Here is a 17,726-nt window from a genome sequence, read left to right as displayed (position 1 = left end):
GCAGAGCAAGTTCAAAGGCTCTGGAAAGGCAAAAGGAAAGTATGAGTCCTCAGGCCAGAAGAAGTCTTCAATCAAGGAAGTCACATGTTTTGAGTGCAAAGAATCTGGGCACTACAAAAGTGATTGTCCAAAGTTGAAGAAAGACAAGAAGCCAAAGAAGCACTTCAAGACGAAGAAGAGTCTGATGGTGACATTTGATGAATCAGAGTCAGAGGATGTTGACTCTGATGGTGAAGTCCAAGGACTCATGGCAATTGTCAAAGACAAGGAAGCAGAGTCAAAGGAAGCTGTTGACTCTGACTCAGAATCAGAAGGAGATCCTAACTCAGACGATGAAAATGAGGTATTTGCTTCTTTCTCTACCTCTGAACTGAAACATGCTTTGTCTGATATCATGGATAAGTATAACTCTTTATTGTCTAAGCATAAAAAGTTGAAAAAGAACTTATCTGCTGTCTCCAAGACTCCTTCTGAACATGAGAAAATTATTTCTGATTTGAAAAATGAAAATCATGCTTTGGTAAATTCTAACTCTGTGCTTAAGAACCAGATTGCTAAGTTAGAAGAAATTGTTGCCTGTGATGCCTCTGATTGTAGAAATGAATCTAAGTATGAAAAGTCTTTTCAAAGATTCCTAGCTAAAAGCGTGGATAGAAGCTTAATGGCTTCAATGATCTATGGCGTAAGCAGAAATGGAATGCATGGCATTGGCTATTCTAAACCAATTAGAAATGAGGCTTCTGTGTCTAAAGCTAAATCCTTGTATGAATTCTTTGTTCCCTCTGGTACCATATTGCCTGATCCTGTACCTGCTAAAATTGCTAAAAACCCTCTTAAAAAGGGATCTTTCTCTATGACTAAATATCATGCAAATATTCCTTTAAAATATTATGTTGAGACACCCAAGGTGATCAGAACCTCTGGGGTAACTAACAAAAGAGGACCCAGAAAGTGGGTACCTAAGGACAAGATTATCTATGTTGCAGATATCCTTGATAGCTCCACAGAAACACCAATCATGGTATCTGGACAGTGGATGCTCGCGTCACATGACGGGAGAAAAGCGTATGTTCCGAGAGCTGAAACTTAAGCCTGGAGGCGAAGTTGGCTTCGGAGGAAATGAAAAGGGTAAAATTGTTGGTACTGGTACTATTTGTGTAGATAGTAGTCCATGCATTGACAATGTTTTATTGGTAGACGGCTTAACACATAACTTATTGTCTATAAGTCAATTAGCTGACAAGGGTTATGATGTTATATTCAATCAAAAGTCATGCCGGGCTGTAAGTCAGATCGATGGCTCTGTTCTGTTTAACAGCAAGAGGAAGAACAACATTTATAAGATCAGATTATCTGAGTTGGAGGCTCAGAATGTGAAGTGCCTTCTGTCTGTTGATGAAGAGCAGTGGGTATGGCATAGACGGTTAGGGCATGCCAGTATGAGAAAGATTTCTCAGCTGAGCAAGCTAAATCTTGTCAGGGGCTTACCCAATCTGAAGTTCGCTTCAGACGCTCTTTGTGAAGCATGTCAGAAAGGCAAATTCACAAAAGTCCCTTTCAAGGCAAAGAATGTTGTCTCAACCTCAAGGCCGTTGGAACTTCTGCATATAGACCTTTTTGGACCAGTGAAAACTGAGTCTATAGGTGGCAAGAGATATGGGATGGTTATCGTTGATGACTATAGCCGCTGGACATGGGTAAAGTTTCTAACCCGCAAGGATGAGTCTCATGCTGTGTTCTCTACCTTCATTGCTCAAGTGCAAAACGAGAAGGCTTGTAGGATTGTGCGTGTCAGAAGTGACCATGGTGGAGAGTTTGAGAATGACAAGCTTGAGAGTCTGTTTGATTCCTATGGAATTGCACATGATTTCTCTTGTCCCAGAACTCCTCAACAAAATGGTGTTGTTGAGAGGAAGAACAGAACTCTTCAGGAGATGGCTAGAACCATGCTCCAAGAAACTGGCATGGCTAAGCACTTTTGGGCAGAGGCAGTAAATACAGCATGTTACATTCAGAACAGAATCTCTGTGAGACCAATTCTGAATAAGACTCCTTATGAATTGTGGAAGAACATAAAACCCAACATTTCTTATTTTCATCCTTTTGGCTGTGTTTGTTATGTTCTCAATACTAAGGATAGATTGCATAAATTTGATGCTAAGTCTTCTAAGTGTCTATTACTTGGTTATTCTGATAGATCTAAAGGTTTTAGATTTTATAATACTGATGCTAAGACTATTGAAGAATCTATTCATGTTAGATTTGATGATAAGCTTGACTCTGACCAGTCAAAGCTAGTTGAAAAGTTTGCAGATTTAAGCATTAATGTTTCTGACAAAGGCAAAGCTCCAGAGGAAGTTGAGCCAGAGGAAGATGAACCAGAGGAAGAAGCTGGTCCCTCTAACTCACAAACTCTGAAGAAGAGCAGAATCCCTGCAGCTCACCCTAAGGAATTGATTCTGGGCAACAAAGATGAACCAGTCAGAACCAGATCTGCCTTCAGACCCTCTGAAGAGACCTTGCTGAGTCTGAAAGGATTGGTGTCCTTAATTAAACCCAAGTCCATAGATGAAGCTCTTCAGGACAAGGATTGGATTCTGGCCATGGAAGAAGAATTAAATCAATTCTCCAAGAACGATGTTTGGAGCTTAGTGAAGAAGCCTGAGAATGTCCATGTTATTGGAACGAAATGGGTATTCAGAAACAAGCTAAATGAGAAAGGAGATGTAGTTAGAAACAAGGCAAGGCTAGTTGCTCAAGGCTACAGCCAGCAGGAAGGAATAGACTACACTGAAACATTTGCTCCGGTAGCAAGACTGGAGGCAATCAGACTGTTGATCTCCTTCTCAGTAAATCACAACATAGTTCTACATCAGATGGACGTAAAGAGTGCCTTCCTAAATGGTTATATCTCAGAGGAAGTCTATGTTCATCAACCCCCAGGTTTTGAAGATGAAAAGAAACCAGACCATGTGTTCAAATTGAAGAAATCACTCTACGGTCTGAAGCAAGCTCCCAGAGCATGGTATGAGAGACTTAGCTCATTCCTTCTGGAGAATGAGTTTGTAAGGGGTAAAGTAGATACAACTCTTTTTTGCAAGACTTATAAAGATGATATCTTAATTGTGCAAATTTATGTTGATGATATTATATTTGGTTCTGCTAATCAATCTCTATGCAAAGAATTTTCTGAGATGATGCAGGCTGAATTTGAGATGAGTATGATGGGAGAATTAAAGTACTTTCTGGGAATACAAGTTGATCAAACACCAGAAGGAACATATATCCATCAGAGCAAGTACACTAAAGAACTTCTGAAGAAGTTCAATATGCTGGAATCTACAGTGGCCAAGACTCCAATGCATCCTACATGCATTTTGGAGAAAGAAGATAAAAGTGGTAAAGTTATTGTGATGCTGATTATGCTGGAGATAGAACAGAGAGAAAAAGTACTTCTGGAAATTGTCAATTTCTGGGAAGCAATCTAGTCTCATGGGCAAGCAAGAGGCAATCAACCATTGCACTATCAACTGCAGAGGCAGAATATATCTCAGCAGCAATATGCAGCACTCAGATGCTCTGGATGAAACATCAGCTGGAGGATTATCAGATCCTTGAGAGCAATATCCCAATCTATTGTGATAACACTGCTGCAATCTCATTGAGTAAGAATCCTATCTTTCATTCAAGGGCAAAGCACATTGAGGTAAAGTATCACTTTATTAGAGATTATGTACAGAAGGGCGTACTTCTTCTGAAGTTTGTTGATACTGACCATCAATGGGCAGATATCTTTACAAAGCCCTTAGCAGAGGATAGATTTAATTTTATTCTGAAAAATCTAAGCATGGACTTTTGTCCAGAGTGAAGATGGATCAGAACCTCTGACTATGATACTTCTTGATCAGAAGATGTCTAGTCCAGAAGGTAACTCAATCAGAGTGTGTGTGCCCACTGGTACTGACTCTGAAGCTGAGACAACAACACGTGTGTCAGAATTTCTGATGCATAATTCCTTGTGCCCGTGTGACAGTCTGTTATGATTGCGTGTAGATATGCTTATCTCCTGTGTGTGATTGTGTATTTTACTGTTACTATCTATCTTTAATTTTCAACCGTTGATCTTAAAGTGCTTTTTGAATCAACAACGGTTAATTGATAAAACCCACTATACACACACGTTCTCGTTCACTTCCGGTTTTCACTCTCGCACTCTCTGCTTTTCAAAAACCGCTCCTCTCGATTTCTCTCTCGATCTTTCTTCATCTTTCAAACTTCATCTTCTACCTCAAACCTTCAACCTCTTCAAGATGGTGAGACAAACCAGAAGATCTACTGCAGATGCACCTCAGTTCCCTCACATGGTAGTTGGTTTGGCAACGGGTCAAAGGGGCTCTGAGAACCCGGCACAAGAACAAGTTCAAGCTCAAGAGCAGATTGTTCCAATTGCAGAACGGGGCTGTGCCGTTCACTGCGTATTTGCTCCTGAGGAACTCCAAGTCCTGGCAGAATGGAGATTCGACCTCGACAACCTGGCTGCAAATGGGTTTGATCTTCGTCCTGAAGTCCAAGCTCAAGGTTGGGGAAACTACTTCAACCGACTTCGAGGACCGGTGTATGAGAAGTTGGTCAAGGAATTCTGGAAGCACGCCGACTGCGATGATACTCAAGTGGTATCTCATATTCTTGGCAGGAAGATCATCATCACGGAGAAGTCATTCGTGAATCTGCTAGGTGCAGACACTGCTTATGGGTTTCGATTCCAATTCACTGAGTCGAAGATGAAACCCAGCACCAAAGACAAAACCAACCAGGCCCTGTACACCACTTTCAAACCGGGCAAGACAAGTTACAAGGTGATGGACCTTCACCCCAAACTCAGGATCTGGCACAAGATCCTGCTCAACTGCATCAATCAGAGACCGAAGGGCAGTTCCCCAGATTACATCAACTTCAACCAGAAGGCGATGCTGTTTTTCATTCAAGACAAGAGGAAGATCTGCCTTCCCTACTTCCTGTTCTCCTACTTGAAGGAGTGTATCCGGAAGTCTAGGACTACTGCCTCAATCAAGTCAGCAATCAAGTATATCCCCTTTGGGAGACTGCTGTCTGATCTCTTCATTGAGAGTGGCCTCATTCAAGACCTGATCAATGCTGGTTGCACAGAGGACTTGAGCACAATTGTCAGCGATGTCTTCACTGCCAACTCTCTGAAGAAGATGGGTTTGGTCCAGAAGAAGATTGCTCCTGCTCATGAAGACACATCTTTTGAGATCAGAGGAAGAAGGATGCCTCTGAATGACTACCCACTGTGGACTCAAGCAGACAATCCTGAAGCCATCAGATGCTATGTTGAAGACCTCAGGGCTCAAGGATTCGAGATTGATCTTGATGATTTCTTCAGCAGACTGCCGCCAGCTCCAGAGTTTCCTTCTCCTCCCAAGAAGAAAGCTCAGAGGAAGATGGTTCTGGAAGAATCCTCTGAAGAATCTGATGTCCCTCTGGTCAAGAAGACAAAGAGAAAGCCTGATGATGGTGATGATAGTGATAGTGAGGATGGTCCTCCAAAGAAGAAGCAGAAGAAGGTCAGAATCGTGGTGAAGCCTACTCGGGTGGAACCAGCTGCTGCAGTGGTCAGAAGGACTGAACCTCCTGCCAGAGTGACTCGATCATCAGCACATTCAAGTAAGCCTGCACTTTCTTCTGATGATGATTTGAATTTATTTGATGCACTTCCTATTTCTGCCTTGCTTCAACACTCCTCAAATCCCCTCACTCCTATTCCTGAATCCCAACCAGCCGCACAAACCACCTCTCCACCACATTCCCCACGATCCTCCTTCTTTCAACCTTCTCCTACCGAAGCACCTCTCTGGAATTTGCTTCAGAACCCAACCTCTAGGTCAGAAGATCCAACCTCTCTCCTTACCATTCCGTACGACCCATTATCTTCTGAACCCATCATCCATGACCAACCAGAGCCCAACCAAACAGAACCACAACCCAGAACGTCTGATCACTCTGCTCCCAGAGCATCAGCACGTCCTGCTGCCAGAACCACGGATACAGACTCTTCAACAGCCTTTACACCTGTATCCTTCCCAATCAATGTTGTTGATTCTTCTCCCTCCAATAACTCTGAATCAATTAGAAAATTCATGGAGGTTAGAAAAGAGAAGGTATCTGCCTTGGAAGAGTATTACCTTACCTGTCCAAGCCCTAGGAGATATCCTGGCCCTAGACCTGAACGTCTAGTTGACCCAGATGAACCTATCTTGGCCAATCCTATCCAAGAGGCAGACCCCTTAGTTCAACAAGCTCACCCTGTCCCTGACCAACAAGAGCCCATTCAACCAGACCCTGAACCCGAACAATCAGTGTCTAACCAATCCTCGGTTAGATCACCTCACCCTCTGGTTGAAACTTCAGACCCTCACCTTGGAACCTCTGAACCCAATGCTCCCATGATTAACATTGGTTCTCCACAAGGTACCTCTGAAACTCATAGCAGCAATCACCCAGCCTCTCCTGCACCCAACCTCTCCATAATTCCCTATACTCACCTTCAACCCACATCTCTCTCTGAGTGCATCAATATCTTCTATCATGAAGCCTCCTTGAGGCTCCGCAATGTGCACGGTCAGACTGATCTCAGTGAGAATGCTGAAAATGTGGCTGATGAGTGGAACAATCTGAGCACTTGGCTAGTGGCTCAAGTTCCGATTATGATGCAGCTCCTGCATGCAGAGGGCAGTCAGAGCATTGAGGCTGCAAAGCAAAGGTTTGCTAGAAGGGTGGCTCTTCATGAACTAGAACAGCGAAATAAGCTTCTTGAAGCTATTGAAGAAGCCAAGAGAAAGAAAGAACAAGCAGAAGAAGCTGCACGTCAAGCAGCAGCTCAAGCTGAACAAGCCAGACTTGAGGCAGAGCGACTTGAAGCTGAGGCTGAAGCTCTTAGATGCCAAGCACTTGCACCAGTTGTGTTTACTCCTGCTGCTTCTGCTTCCATTCCAGATCCTCAAGCTGCTCAGAATGTTCCTTCCAGTTCTACTCAGACAAGCTCATCCAGACTCGACATCATGGAACAACGTCTTGACACTCATGAATCCATGCTGATTGAGATGAAGCACATGATGATGGAACTTCTGCGACGCACTGACAAACCTTAGTTTTAGGATCTCTTCTTTTTCTTCTTTTTCGTTACCTTTGTTTTCCTTTGTTAAACTCTGTTTCTTTTTATTTATTTATTCTCTTTTGTTCGTTTGTGATTATATATGCATAACTATATACTTATGTCACATATGTTTGCTAAACTCGTTTTATTCATAATTGTTTTGTGTTTACATCATATTTCTTTCCATCATATAATCTAGAATGGAGGATTTCTCCTCATTCTTCTGCACTCCTGGCGCTGCTCTGACCTATCCTTCTCCAGGCGCTCCAGTACATGCTGGATGTTGCTGAGCCTGATCTTTAGCTCATCCCTCTCCAGAATCTCTTCTGAAGTCTTGAGCTTCTCTTCCAAACTCTCTTTCTCTTCCAGCAGCTTGAGTTCAAGCCGGCTGAGTTCTTGCACCTCCTCCACGAAGGCAAGAAATTCCTTCAGGTCTCTCTCCAACTCTGGACGCAGGTCCTCTTCCAGCAGTGTCCGTGTCAGCTCCGCGATGGTAGTTGTACCCTCTGGATGCCTGATGTTCAGGAACAGGTCCTCTTCAAAGGCCTTCTTCCTCAGCTCTTCTAGTGCTACGTTGTATGATGCCATTTTTATTTTTTTTACTGAAAATTATTCGAGGTGTGAAGCTTACCTTTCTCTCCAACGCTTTTTATAGGCTTCACTTTCTCTCTGAAAGTTAATGCTCTTACAGTTTCTCGAGGTTAAGTTCTTGGTAACTGACACTTCTATTTACTCACTTGACCGGTGGTAAACGTTCATCCCTTGCATTAACTCTTCTATTTATTTTCGCCTAACTCTGATTCTTACATCGTTTTCATTTTCTTTTAAACTTAGACCTTCTCTAAGGGGGAGTACCTTGTACTTCAAGCTAAGTTTTTCACACCCCAAGCTTTTTGCTTATGACAAAAAGGGGGAGTAAACCCAGTTTTTGATTTGTAAGATGTGTTAGTGTGACTTATTTTTCTTTTGGAGATTTTAAGAGTTCCACCTTCATGACCATAGATGTGTCACTGGGCAAATACAAGGAATACATTTCACTTCTTCTGAAGTGATTCTAAGTTGACTCTGATACCCAAGACTCTGATACCTTGTCCATGACTCTGATCACTTATGCGCTCTGATTATTCGTTTTTCATCTATGTCATAAGCTTTTCACTCTGAACTCTTATATTTTTTTAGCTCAGAATCTAGACTTTACTAACGTTTTCATCAAGTATTAGATTCAGGGGGAGCTAAGCTCAGAATCAAGCAGTGACTTGAATTCAGAATGAGCAAGATAAACTATTCACATCAGGATAAGTCTTATTCTATATCTCTAAACTCTGAGTGAATTCAGTTTAATGTTTAAGAATTGTTCATAAAAAATCTTAGTTTTGTCATCATCAAAAAGGGGGAGATTGTAAGATCAAGTTTTGATCTAGTAGTACAACTCTATGTTTTGATGATTACAAGTTAACCTTTTGATATGAACAATTGTGGTACTCTAACGTGTTTTTCTGAGTGTGCTATTTACAGGCTCTGACCTCAACTCAATCTCACACAAATCAGAAGCACTGTGTATAAAGGGTAACCCAAGCAACGCTTTCGCATTCACCATATTCAGTATGAACAGTGGAAAAGCTTCAGAAGTTCTGAAGCTATACAAACTCTGATGTGGACTCAGTCGCTAGAAGCTCTGAAGATCCAGAAGTTCTGATAACCAAGAAACACTGAAGGTTCAGATGTTCTGATGGTGTAGAAGACTCTGAAGATCCAGAAGTTCTGATAACCAAGAAACACTGAAGGTTCAGATGTTCTGATGGTGTAGAAGACTCTGAAGATCCAGAAGCTGAATAGTGGAAACTCTGAAGTCCAGAAGCAAGAAACTCTGAAGGCCATGTTCTTCCCTCTGAGTTCAGAATCAGAAGATACAATGGTCAGAGGATCTGTGCTTTCCCTCTGACTCTGATCAACCGGCTTCACAAGTTCCAATATGAAGTATTCCCCTGATCAGAAGTCTCCTAGGTTAAAAGGTCAAGTCGCTATCCAAGTACAAAAGCAAGTGTACCTTCCTGACGACCTACCTAACGTTCTCAGCCACAGCAGAAGCTGGATTTTCCAGAACTGCCCTCCAACGGTAGCATTTCCCATGCAACGCTCAACCCTAATCCTTGGAGTATATAAAGAGGCTGAAGATTGAAAGAAGCGGCTAGAGAAAAAGAAACACATATACGCGCAAGACATATTCAAAATATTCTAAGCTTTCTTTCATCTGAAATTCATTGTGTTTACTATTAGCTTTTTAGAAGCAAATCTCTTGTAAACAATTCTTTGATAAACAGTTTGTTTAGTTCCTTTAGGAGATCAAGGTTGATCGGATCCTAGAGAAGACTAAGAGAGTGAATCTTAGTGTGAGCTAAGTCAGTGTAATTGTTAGTCACTTGTAGGTTTCAAGTGCAGTTGTAACTCTTACCTGATTAGTGGATTGCCTTCATTCTAAGAAGGAAGAAATCACCTTAACGGGTGGACTGGAGTAGCTTGAGTGATTTATCAAGTGAACCAGGATAAAATCCTTGTGTGCTTTTCTATCTCTTATCTTTAGCACTTAAGTTCTCGAAAGATTTGTCAAAATCTTTAAGGTGGAAGTTTTGTTCTGAAAACGTTATTCAAACCCCCCCCCCTTTCTACCGTTTTTCATACCTTCAGATTGTGGCTATTTGGTGGCTGTGGTGGCCAGTTTGGGGCGGATCGAGGCTCTATGATGGCGGTGGTGGTTGTTTGGTGGCCGGTGGTGACTGCATGTGGTTGTTTGGTGGCAGCGATGGTTGTTTGGAGGCCGTTGGTGACTGTATGTGGCTCTATGGTGGCGGTGGTGGTTGTTTGAGTGAGAGCGAGAGGAGAGAGCGAATATGAGAGGAGAGAGCGAGTGGGTGAGAGAGAGAGAGAGAGGAGGGAGAGGTGTGGAGATGGCCGGAGAAGGGTGAAGATAGCCGGAGATTGCAGAGGAAGAAGAGAAAGCGAGAGAGGAAGGTGAGGACTTGTTGACGGCTAGGGTTTAAAGTAGGGTAAAAAGGAAAGCTTATATAGGTGGTGACCGGTTCAACCTGTCATGCAACTAATAAGACCGGTTCCAGACCGGTTTTGACTGGCTGGAGCCGGTTTTTTGGCCATTGAGGCCTTTTTTGACCGGTTTTTTTGTCATTGAGGCTCCTCTGATCAGCCCACTTTTTTTTTGAACTTTTTTTTGGTACATCGGAAAGACAAATTGCACCCACCAGGAATCGATCCCTGGACCTCCCCTACCCAACCCATATGTCCCATAGCTCCTACCACTTGAGCTATTGATGACCCGGATTTAAATGATGTTTTTAGGGTTTTTCCTTGCTAGTTTTGAGTCTTTTTGTTGAGTCTCATGTAATGTTTCATGCATTCTCATGCATTTTTATCTTTCTTTGTATTTTTGCTTCACTTAGGTAATTTCATAGTTTATTAGAGACTTTAGTTGCATTTTAGGTTAGTTTAAGAGGTTATTGAAAGTTCTACTTGTTTTGAGGGCCTTTGTGCAAAACTGACCTTTAAGTTTCAAGATATTTTCCAAGCTTGTTCATCAAGGTTTCAGGTTGAATCAGCTGAAGAGGGAAGGTCTAGAGGCTTGGAGAATTGAATGGAGGCTTAAAGAGGAGTAAAGAGGAGTTAAAATGAAGATCAAGGGACTTTTCAGCGTGTTTAGAGCGCCTAGGCGTGCTCCATTGGCGCCTAGGCGCCAATTGCCTTCTAGAGGCTATGTTTTCAGTTGGAATTGGCGCTCAGGCATGCTTTATTGGCGCCTGAGCGCCCGGAACAGCCCAAACTTGTGATTTTTGCCTATAAATATGATTCTAGTCATTTTCTTTGGGATCACTTTCATTTTTACATAAACTAAGAGGTAAAGGAGCATCTAGGAGAGTGTGAGAGGGCTTCCAAGCTTGTAATTTAGGTTCTTAGCCATGACTAATCTCTCTTCTCATGCTTTGGTTTTCATGCAAGACTTTTCATGTTTAAGTTATAATCTTAAGTTCTTTCCCACATGATCTTCTTCTTTCCTTGAATCCCATTTTCTGAATATCAATCTAAGCTTGTATGCATGCTTGCTTTATGCTTTTCTATAATCAGAACGAAAGTTTGTTATAGATTATGGAACCGATTTGGGATTACCCCTTCAATGCTTGCTACTAGGAATAGAGGAAGGGTTGAGGTTTGTTGGCCTGATCTTTGCAATCTTTATGCTTCAAACAAATGTTTAAGTACACAAGGAATTAGATTTATCTTTTGGTTTGAAAGAATTATCTATGCGAGGCATCGATAGGTAGTTGCTTAGGCTATAGCATCAAGGAAAGATTCATGACTTCATGTGCATAGAATGATGTGCTTAAATTGACTAGTTGAACAAGAACCTAAAGCATTTTCATCTCTGTTTTTCTTATATTTTATCTTTGCTACATCGACGTATCTTTATCTTAATAAAACAAACCTTCATACTCAAGGCTTGAACTGAATTCATTTACTCACAACCCCTGTGGTTTGATAATTAAAACCGGGTGGATTCGTACACTTGCGGATTTACCAACAACTATCATACAAGGACTTTTTCTTTGAACTTTCAGCTCAATTATTAATAATTAATTATAGAATTAAGAAAATTAAAAGAAAAATAATTGAATTTAATTATATTATTAATTTAGTATTAAATTTTAAATCTAAATTAGGTGAAAATAAATATTATAAATTAATGTTGTATGGTGGGACATTGGTGAGACTGTTCAAATAGTAATTTAAGGAACCATGCGTTGGAGCAAAATCTGCTTCAGTTCCTTAGGAGTTTCTTGAGTCTGATGTGTCAATACGGACCCACAAGAATAATGCAGAATAGTGCTAAATAGTGTGTAAGGAACCAAATAAGAAACTTTGTCATTGGAGTTGCTCTAACCATTTCGGAATAATGTTGCTTTCACATCCCTCTTTAGGTGGAAAGAGGTAGAAGGATGAGAAAGATAAGAAAAAAAAAAGTAAAAGTGAGAAAGTATGATATGTGATAAATAAGATGAGAAAAAAGATATAAATAAAATCGAGTGGAAATAAGATGTATAAAAAACGAAAGTATTAATATTATCATTCGAAGCCGTTTCTTATTTTTTTCAATCTTCCATCTCCGCTGAAGTCTGAAGACGTGCGCACGATGTCTGATTGCGCCGATCTATCGCCCAACAGCAACCAGTGAGACAGTAAGTCCTGATCTACCAACTCATCAATCCGACCCCTCCATCTATGAATGAACCCACGACTTCTGGAGTTATAGATCAGGTTTCTATAGGCTTCCTCTCTCATTGCTTTTTCTTTATCATTCCGTTCCGTTCCATTTTTTGTTCATTTAGTTCGATTGAGCTCCTTTTTCTCTGCTTCAATTTTACAGGTTTTTCCTCATTATAATTATAAATCACACAATTTCTTAATTGTTGTAAATTCGACTCTACATTGATATTGATCAATTAAAGTTGGAAAACATTTTTCAGTTGCTTAATTTTGAGTTAGGCATGAGTTGAGACTTGAGAGTATGGTGAATAGACAAGCAATTTACATAAATATGATATGATTGATACATTTTGGTATGATTTCATAGTCATACTAATGGTGGAAGCTGATAATTTATTTGATCTAACTCTTTTTTCATCTGATAATTGACTTACGGTTCTCTCATTTTTAGGTGTCGGTTACAGTCCTGAATTGCACGTTAATTCTGCTTTTGGGGATTGTTATTCATGAAAGAAAGGATCTCATTTTTATTTTATTTTTCAGTCCTTCAGTTTCACTAATGATTTCAGGATTCTGTGATAAAGATACTAGATACTTGGTACCATGATATACTTTATGCAAAGTTTTTTGTGCTTGAAACTATTGCAGAGTTCCTTACTTTGGTAACTGGTACTTTTTCAAATAACAAGAATAGTTATGTATATCAACTTTAAGTTTTCCTCTAAAATCCATCATCATGAATGGAACTTACATTCTTCAGTTGTACCTTAGTGGAAAAATACTGCTCTAATTTAGCATCGTACTCAATTATTTGTTTATTACTTGTAAACATAGGGAGTTAGTGTGCATTTGATTGAACTTTTCATTATTAATTTTTGTGTACCATTGTCTAGGTAAGTCTTTATGTCAGTTCTCCACATGTATGAGAGTTTTGGCTGGTGGAGACAGGCAGATTACCTGAAAGTGCACGTTGCTGAGAGTTGGAATGAAATGCATCATTTGCTCATCATGGAAGTAAGATCTTTATCTACTTCTTTTTATTTAATAAAACATCTATGTTTCTGGCTAATCCTTCAAAAGATGTCATTCCAAGTATACCCTTGATTTTTGTTCTTGAAGGATCAGTAGATGAACATATTAGGACTAAGGGTTGAATTAGAAGACCTTTACTAAAAGTAGGGGAAAATAAGTATGAGAAAATAAATAGTAATGACTCTGAATGAGGAACAGAATAGTCTTCCCTTTTCAGGCACCATTTGGAAGCCTCTGAATTCCATTTTTAGCTCTACTAGAAAAGACTTTAGATGCTTGTGGATAGATTTCTTCCTGATGATAGAAAGAGATGATTCAAGGTTTTGCCTGCTTTCTATTTAAATGTTGCGCTCTAAAAATGCAACATGAGAGCTTCTAATATAAATGTTTTACTTTGATGTGTAAAATAACATTTTCTGTCTCTCTCTATGTCTTTCAATATTCCATGAGATTGCCTGGTTTTGTTATTTCATTACTTAGTATAAACTTATATTCCTCTGGTAATATGCTTGTAAAATTAGCAAGTGTCTGTCATCTTTAGTCACATGAATTCTATTGATGATTCTATACCAACATAAGAAGCTGCATATGATTATGAGCTTGCCATCCGACAATTAGTAAAAACTCGTAGGGTGTCGGAGATTGGGGGACTGTTTAATTGCAGATTTTGAAAACTATATTTAAAAACCATTTTTATAAACTTTCTCTAAAAACTGCTTTTTCATTAGATGTTTTTCAACATTAAAAAAATTGTAATCTAAAAACTGAATCAAAAAGCATCTTTTAGTTGTTCTGAAATTGTGAACTGTTTCGCAAACAGTTTTTGAAAACAAACAGGATTTTAAATTTTTCAATTTTAAAAACAGAAAGCAGTTTTCGCAGTTTTTGAAAACTGTAATCAAATAGGCCCTAGGACTTCCCAAAAGTTTGATCTTATTATGCTTGGATTGGATCCATATGACCATGCTGCCTCTCTATTTCCCAATCACTTAGCACATTAAGGGAATAGTAAAACACATGCCATAGTTTCACGTCCAATGTAGACCTTTTGGTGAAAACAAGTTTTCTCTTGACAATAATCATTATTACATGAGAAATATTGCAATTAAAAATTTACAGTTGAATGTTTTCTGTTCTTGTGGCTGATCTCTTTCCTTGAAATACTTGGAAGGAAATGCATTTTACTTGTGGATTCAATCATGGATGGCTTCTCTATAATTACCGTGCAAAGCCCAGTTACCATAATTTGAGGAGGATGGTCATTATTTATTATCTCTTTGTAAAGTTGCAGTTCAAATGTTCAATATGTGCCTTTGGGGAAAAACAAAGCATCTCTTTAAAATGATCAATTACCATATTAAATTTACATTATATTTATACAAATGTATTGCGCGGGCCGTAGTCTAGTTAATTTTATTGAAAAAATAATAATACACTCACACACTTGGCTTTTGTCAGTGTCAAATTGCACGCTCAAAACAACACCACACTTATCTCAACTCCTCACCAAGAGCTCGCTGGAGCCTCTCTATTTTTCTTCACTCGAACTCTGTTTCTTTTCCTCACTACTCGTTGGTATGTATGTATTGAAACCATGATACAAACTTCCAATTTATACTAGCTAAGGTCGGTTGGATCTGCACAAGATACGGCTAATATATATCATCAAGAAACAACTAGATAACTTAACCGTGTATAGCTAGTTGCTTTTCAAAAAAAAACCGTGTATAGCTAGTCAAACTTGATCGTGAATAAAATGATGCGAGAAAATCAGACAATCAATGTGAACACTTTGATCGGCTAGGCTGTGTGATCATATCATATATGACAATCCAAGAAACTTCCAGCTGCTAATTGATTCCTATTTAATGGTATACATCTACGTTCAAAAAAAATTGTATATATCCATACTTAATTGGTTTCTCTTCTCAGCATATATCGTTTTGCTTATTCTGCAGTTCTAGTTTCCTGATCAAAGCAAGCTAGGGTCCGAGCGTACTCGCATGGCAGAAGAGTTGAAGAGTTTGAATTACGATGTTTTCCTCAGTTTTAGGGGTGAGGATACAAGGCATACATTAATAAAAGATCTTCGCGAAAAGCTGAAGCGGAAGGGCATCAGAGTTTTCATTGATGATGATATGCTGAAGCTAGGGGATGTTATTTCACCATCTCTTTACGGAGCCATTGAAGAATCCACAGTTTTAGTCGTCGTGCTTTCTGAGAATTATGCATCTTCCACATGGTGCCTAAAAGAGCTTGTCAAAATCATGCAATGTTTAAAGGAAGGAAATCGTCGTCAACAATTTGTTTTCCCCATTTTTTACTATGTTGATCCTTCCCATGTACAACATCAGACAGAGAAATACGGTGAAGCAATGGTTGCACATGAGAATAGACTTGGCAAGAACTCTGACCAAGTTCGACAATGGAGATCAGCTTTGAGGGAAGTATCTCAATTAGCAGGGCTCCATATCAGTACCGGGTAAGTTTCAATAATTTCATTTTTTTAATTATTTTAGGTAATAAAATTAGATTTTAATTACTATGTTGAAAGTTCTCCAATCAGAATTCATCAATCTGTGATATATAACATAATTAAATTTAAATTTAAAAATATTTAAAATACAAAATGGATGATAAATTAAATTAATCCTTAAAATTATCGGAGTAGTTTTTTCTCATCAAGTATGATAATAATCATAATATATATACATTGTATTGGTTATTCGAGTGTTGATGATCACAATCCTGCTATTAACCAAATAATGTATTGTATTCCAATAGGAACGAAATCAACATTGTTGAAGAGATTGTTAAGAAGGTAAAGATAATTTCTAAACCTTTTCATGGTAAGGACCCAGTTGGATTTGAGCAACGCATAGAAGAGGTAAATTCACTTCTAGAAATGAATCTTGATGATGATGATGATGATGATAATACTTCTGTATGCATGTTGGGTATATACGGACTTAAAGGAATTGGGAAAACTGAATTTGCAAAAGCGTTATATAGCAAGATTAGGCACAAATTTGAAGCTGAAAGTTTTATTGCCAATGTTGGAGAGAAGTCAAAGCAAGCCAATGGCATGGAAGAGCTACAAAAGACGCTTATGTCAAACATGGGGGAAAAGTCAGAAACTGAGTTGGATAGTAAAAGTAGAAGAATTGAAATACAAAGCAGGCTTGGCAAGAAAAAAATTCTTTTGGTTCTTGATGATGTCGACCACATAGAACAGTTGAATAACTTGGCAGGTGGGTATGATTGGTTTGGTTCAGGTAGCAGGATCATTATAACAACAAGGGATGAAGATATGCTACATCATCATGGAGTTAAAAAAACTTACAAGATGGCGGAACTAGATGATCAACCATCTCTTGAGTTGTTCTGTCAAAATGCTTTTGGAAAGAGCCATCCCAAAACAGGTTATGGATATTTATCTCATCGTGCAGTAAATTATGCCAAGGGTCTTCCATTAGCTTTAAAAGCTTTAGGCTCTCATTTGGCCACCGAAGATGATTTAGAATATTGGGAGTGTACATTAGAAGAATACAAGACAAATCCAAATCTGGTTTTTTTTCCCATATAGTGCACATTTCAAATTAATTACAGACATGGAGTAACTTTTATTTTATTTATCAACTTATATCACCACTAGCATCAATGATATTTATTTTAGAAATTGACAGCACAATTGGCAATACAAGTTTTTTAAGGTGGCTTTCTAGGGTGAATGACTTCAATGGGTCTTTCACCCATGAAAGATCTAAATTACCTGCTATAGCAGGTTATCTTAACCTGTTGAGAGAAAAATGAAAAAAATGAAAATGCAGTGTTACAAAAATGTCCTCTTCTCTCCGCTCTTTCCTCTCACCCTCCTCTCCCTCACCCCTGTGACCTAGCACCTCCCTTCTCCCTCACATGTCTCCCCCACTCACCACTCCCATTTCTCTTTCTCCCATGTGTGATTCGGCTCTCTCCAACCCCTACCAAATCATCAGTGAGTGCCCCAAATCATTTTGAACCTCAACCAAATCATGGTAGAAACACTTCCACGACCTTGTTACGGAGTTCTGGGTAGCTAAAGATGATGTGTTGCATTTTCCAGATTTCGACGACCTCCGCCTTTTACAATCCAGCTTTACGGTCAGATTCGACGTCATCTCGGTGTGAGAATACTACAATCTTGACCATCGTCGCGAGCACTTCTAGATCCACCGATTCAACTCTGGTGAGAATGATAGGAAAGCTAATT

At 39.4% G+C, this 17,726-nt stretch overlaps 1 protein-coding gene across 6 annotated transcripts; it reads left to right on the top strand.

Moving 5' to 3' along the window:
- The first annotated feature begins 12,303 nt into the window (after positions 1–12,303).
- Positions 12,304–17,135, top strand: LOC130749528 (disease resistance protein Roq1-like). 6 transcript variants are annotated; one of them, XM_057602901.1, is made up of 5 exons: positions 12,308–12,414; positions 13,336–13,456; positions 14,646–15,345; positions 15,433–15,956; positions 16,259–17,135. In XM_057602901.1, exons 4-5 carry the CDS (start codon positions 15,478–15,480, stop codon positions 17,058–17,060), a joined length of 1,281 nt encoding a protein of 426 aa, XP_057458884.1. In that variant the 5' UTR covers positions 12,308–12,414; positions 13,336–13,456; positions 14,646–15,345; positions 15,433–15,477; the 3' UTR covers positions 17,061–17,135. The 6 variants fall into 6 exon arrangements, 4 of the variants coding, with proteins under 4 accessions (XP_057458880.1, XP_057458884.1, XP_057458883.1 ...); XM_057602899.1 differs by having other exon boundaries at positions 12,316–12,493; XM_057602897.1 differs by lacking the exon at positions 14,646–15,345 and having other exon boundaries at positions 12,304–12,493.
- The last annotated feature ends 591 nt before the right edge of the window (positions 17,136–17,726 follow it).

This window comes from Lotus japonicus, chromosome 3, assembly GCF_012489685.1.
Source record: "Lotus japonicus ecotype B-129 chromosome 3, LjGifu_v1.2".
In the NCBI taxonomy this organism is placed as follows: domain Eukaryota; kingdom Viridiplantae; phylum Streptophyta; class Magnoliopsida; order Fabales; family Fabaceae; genus Lotus; species Lotus japonicus.
Note: the sequence above shows the minus strand (reverse complement) of the source record. Positions and strands in the feature narration are given on the sequence as shown.

Coding starts and splice junctions, on each gene's coding strand:
- LOC130749528 (XM_057602897.1), top strand. CDS start 15,478: ATGGCAGAAGAGTTGAAGAGTTTGAATTACGATGTTTTCCTCAGTTTT. Junction 15,957..16,258: donor GGGCTCCATATCAGTACCGG/GTAAGTTTCAAT, acceptor GTATTCCAATAG/GAACGAAATCAACATTGTTG.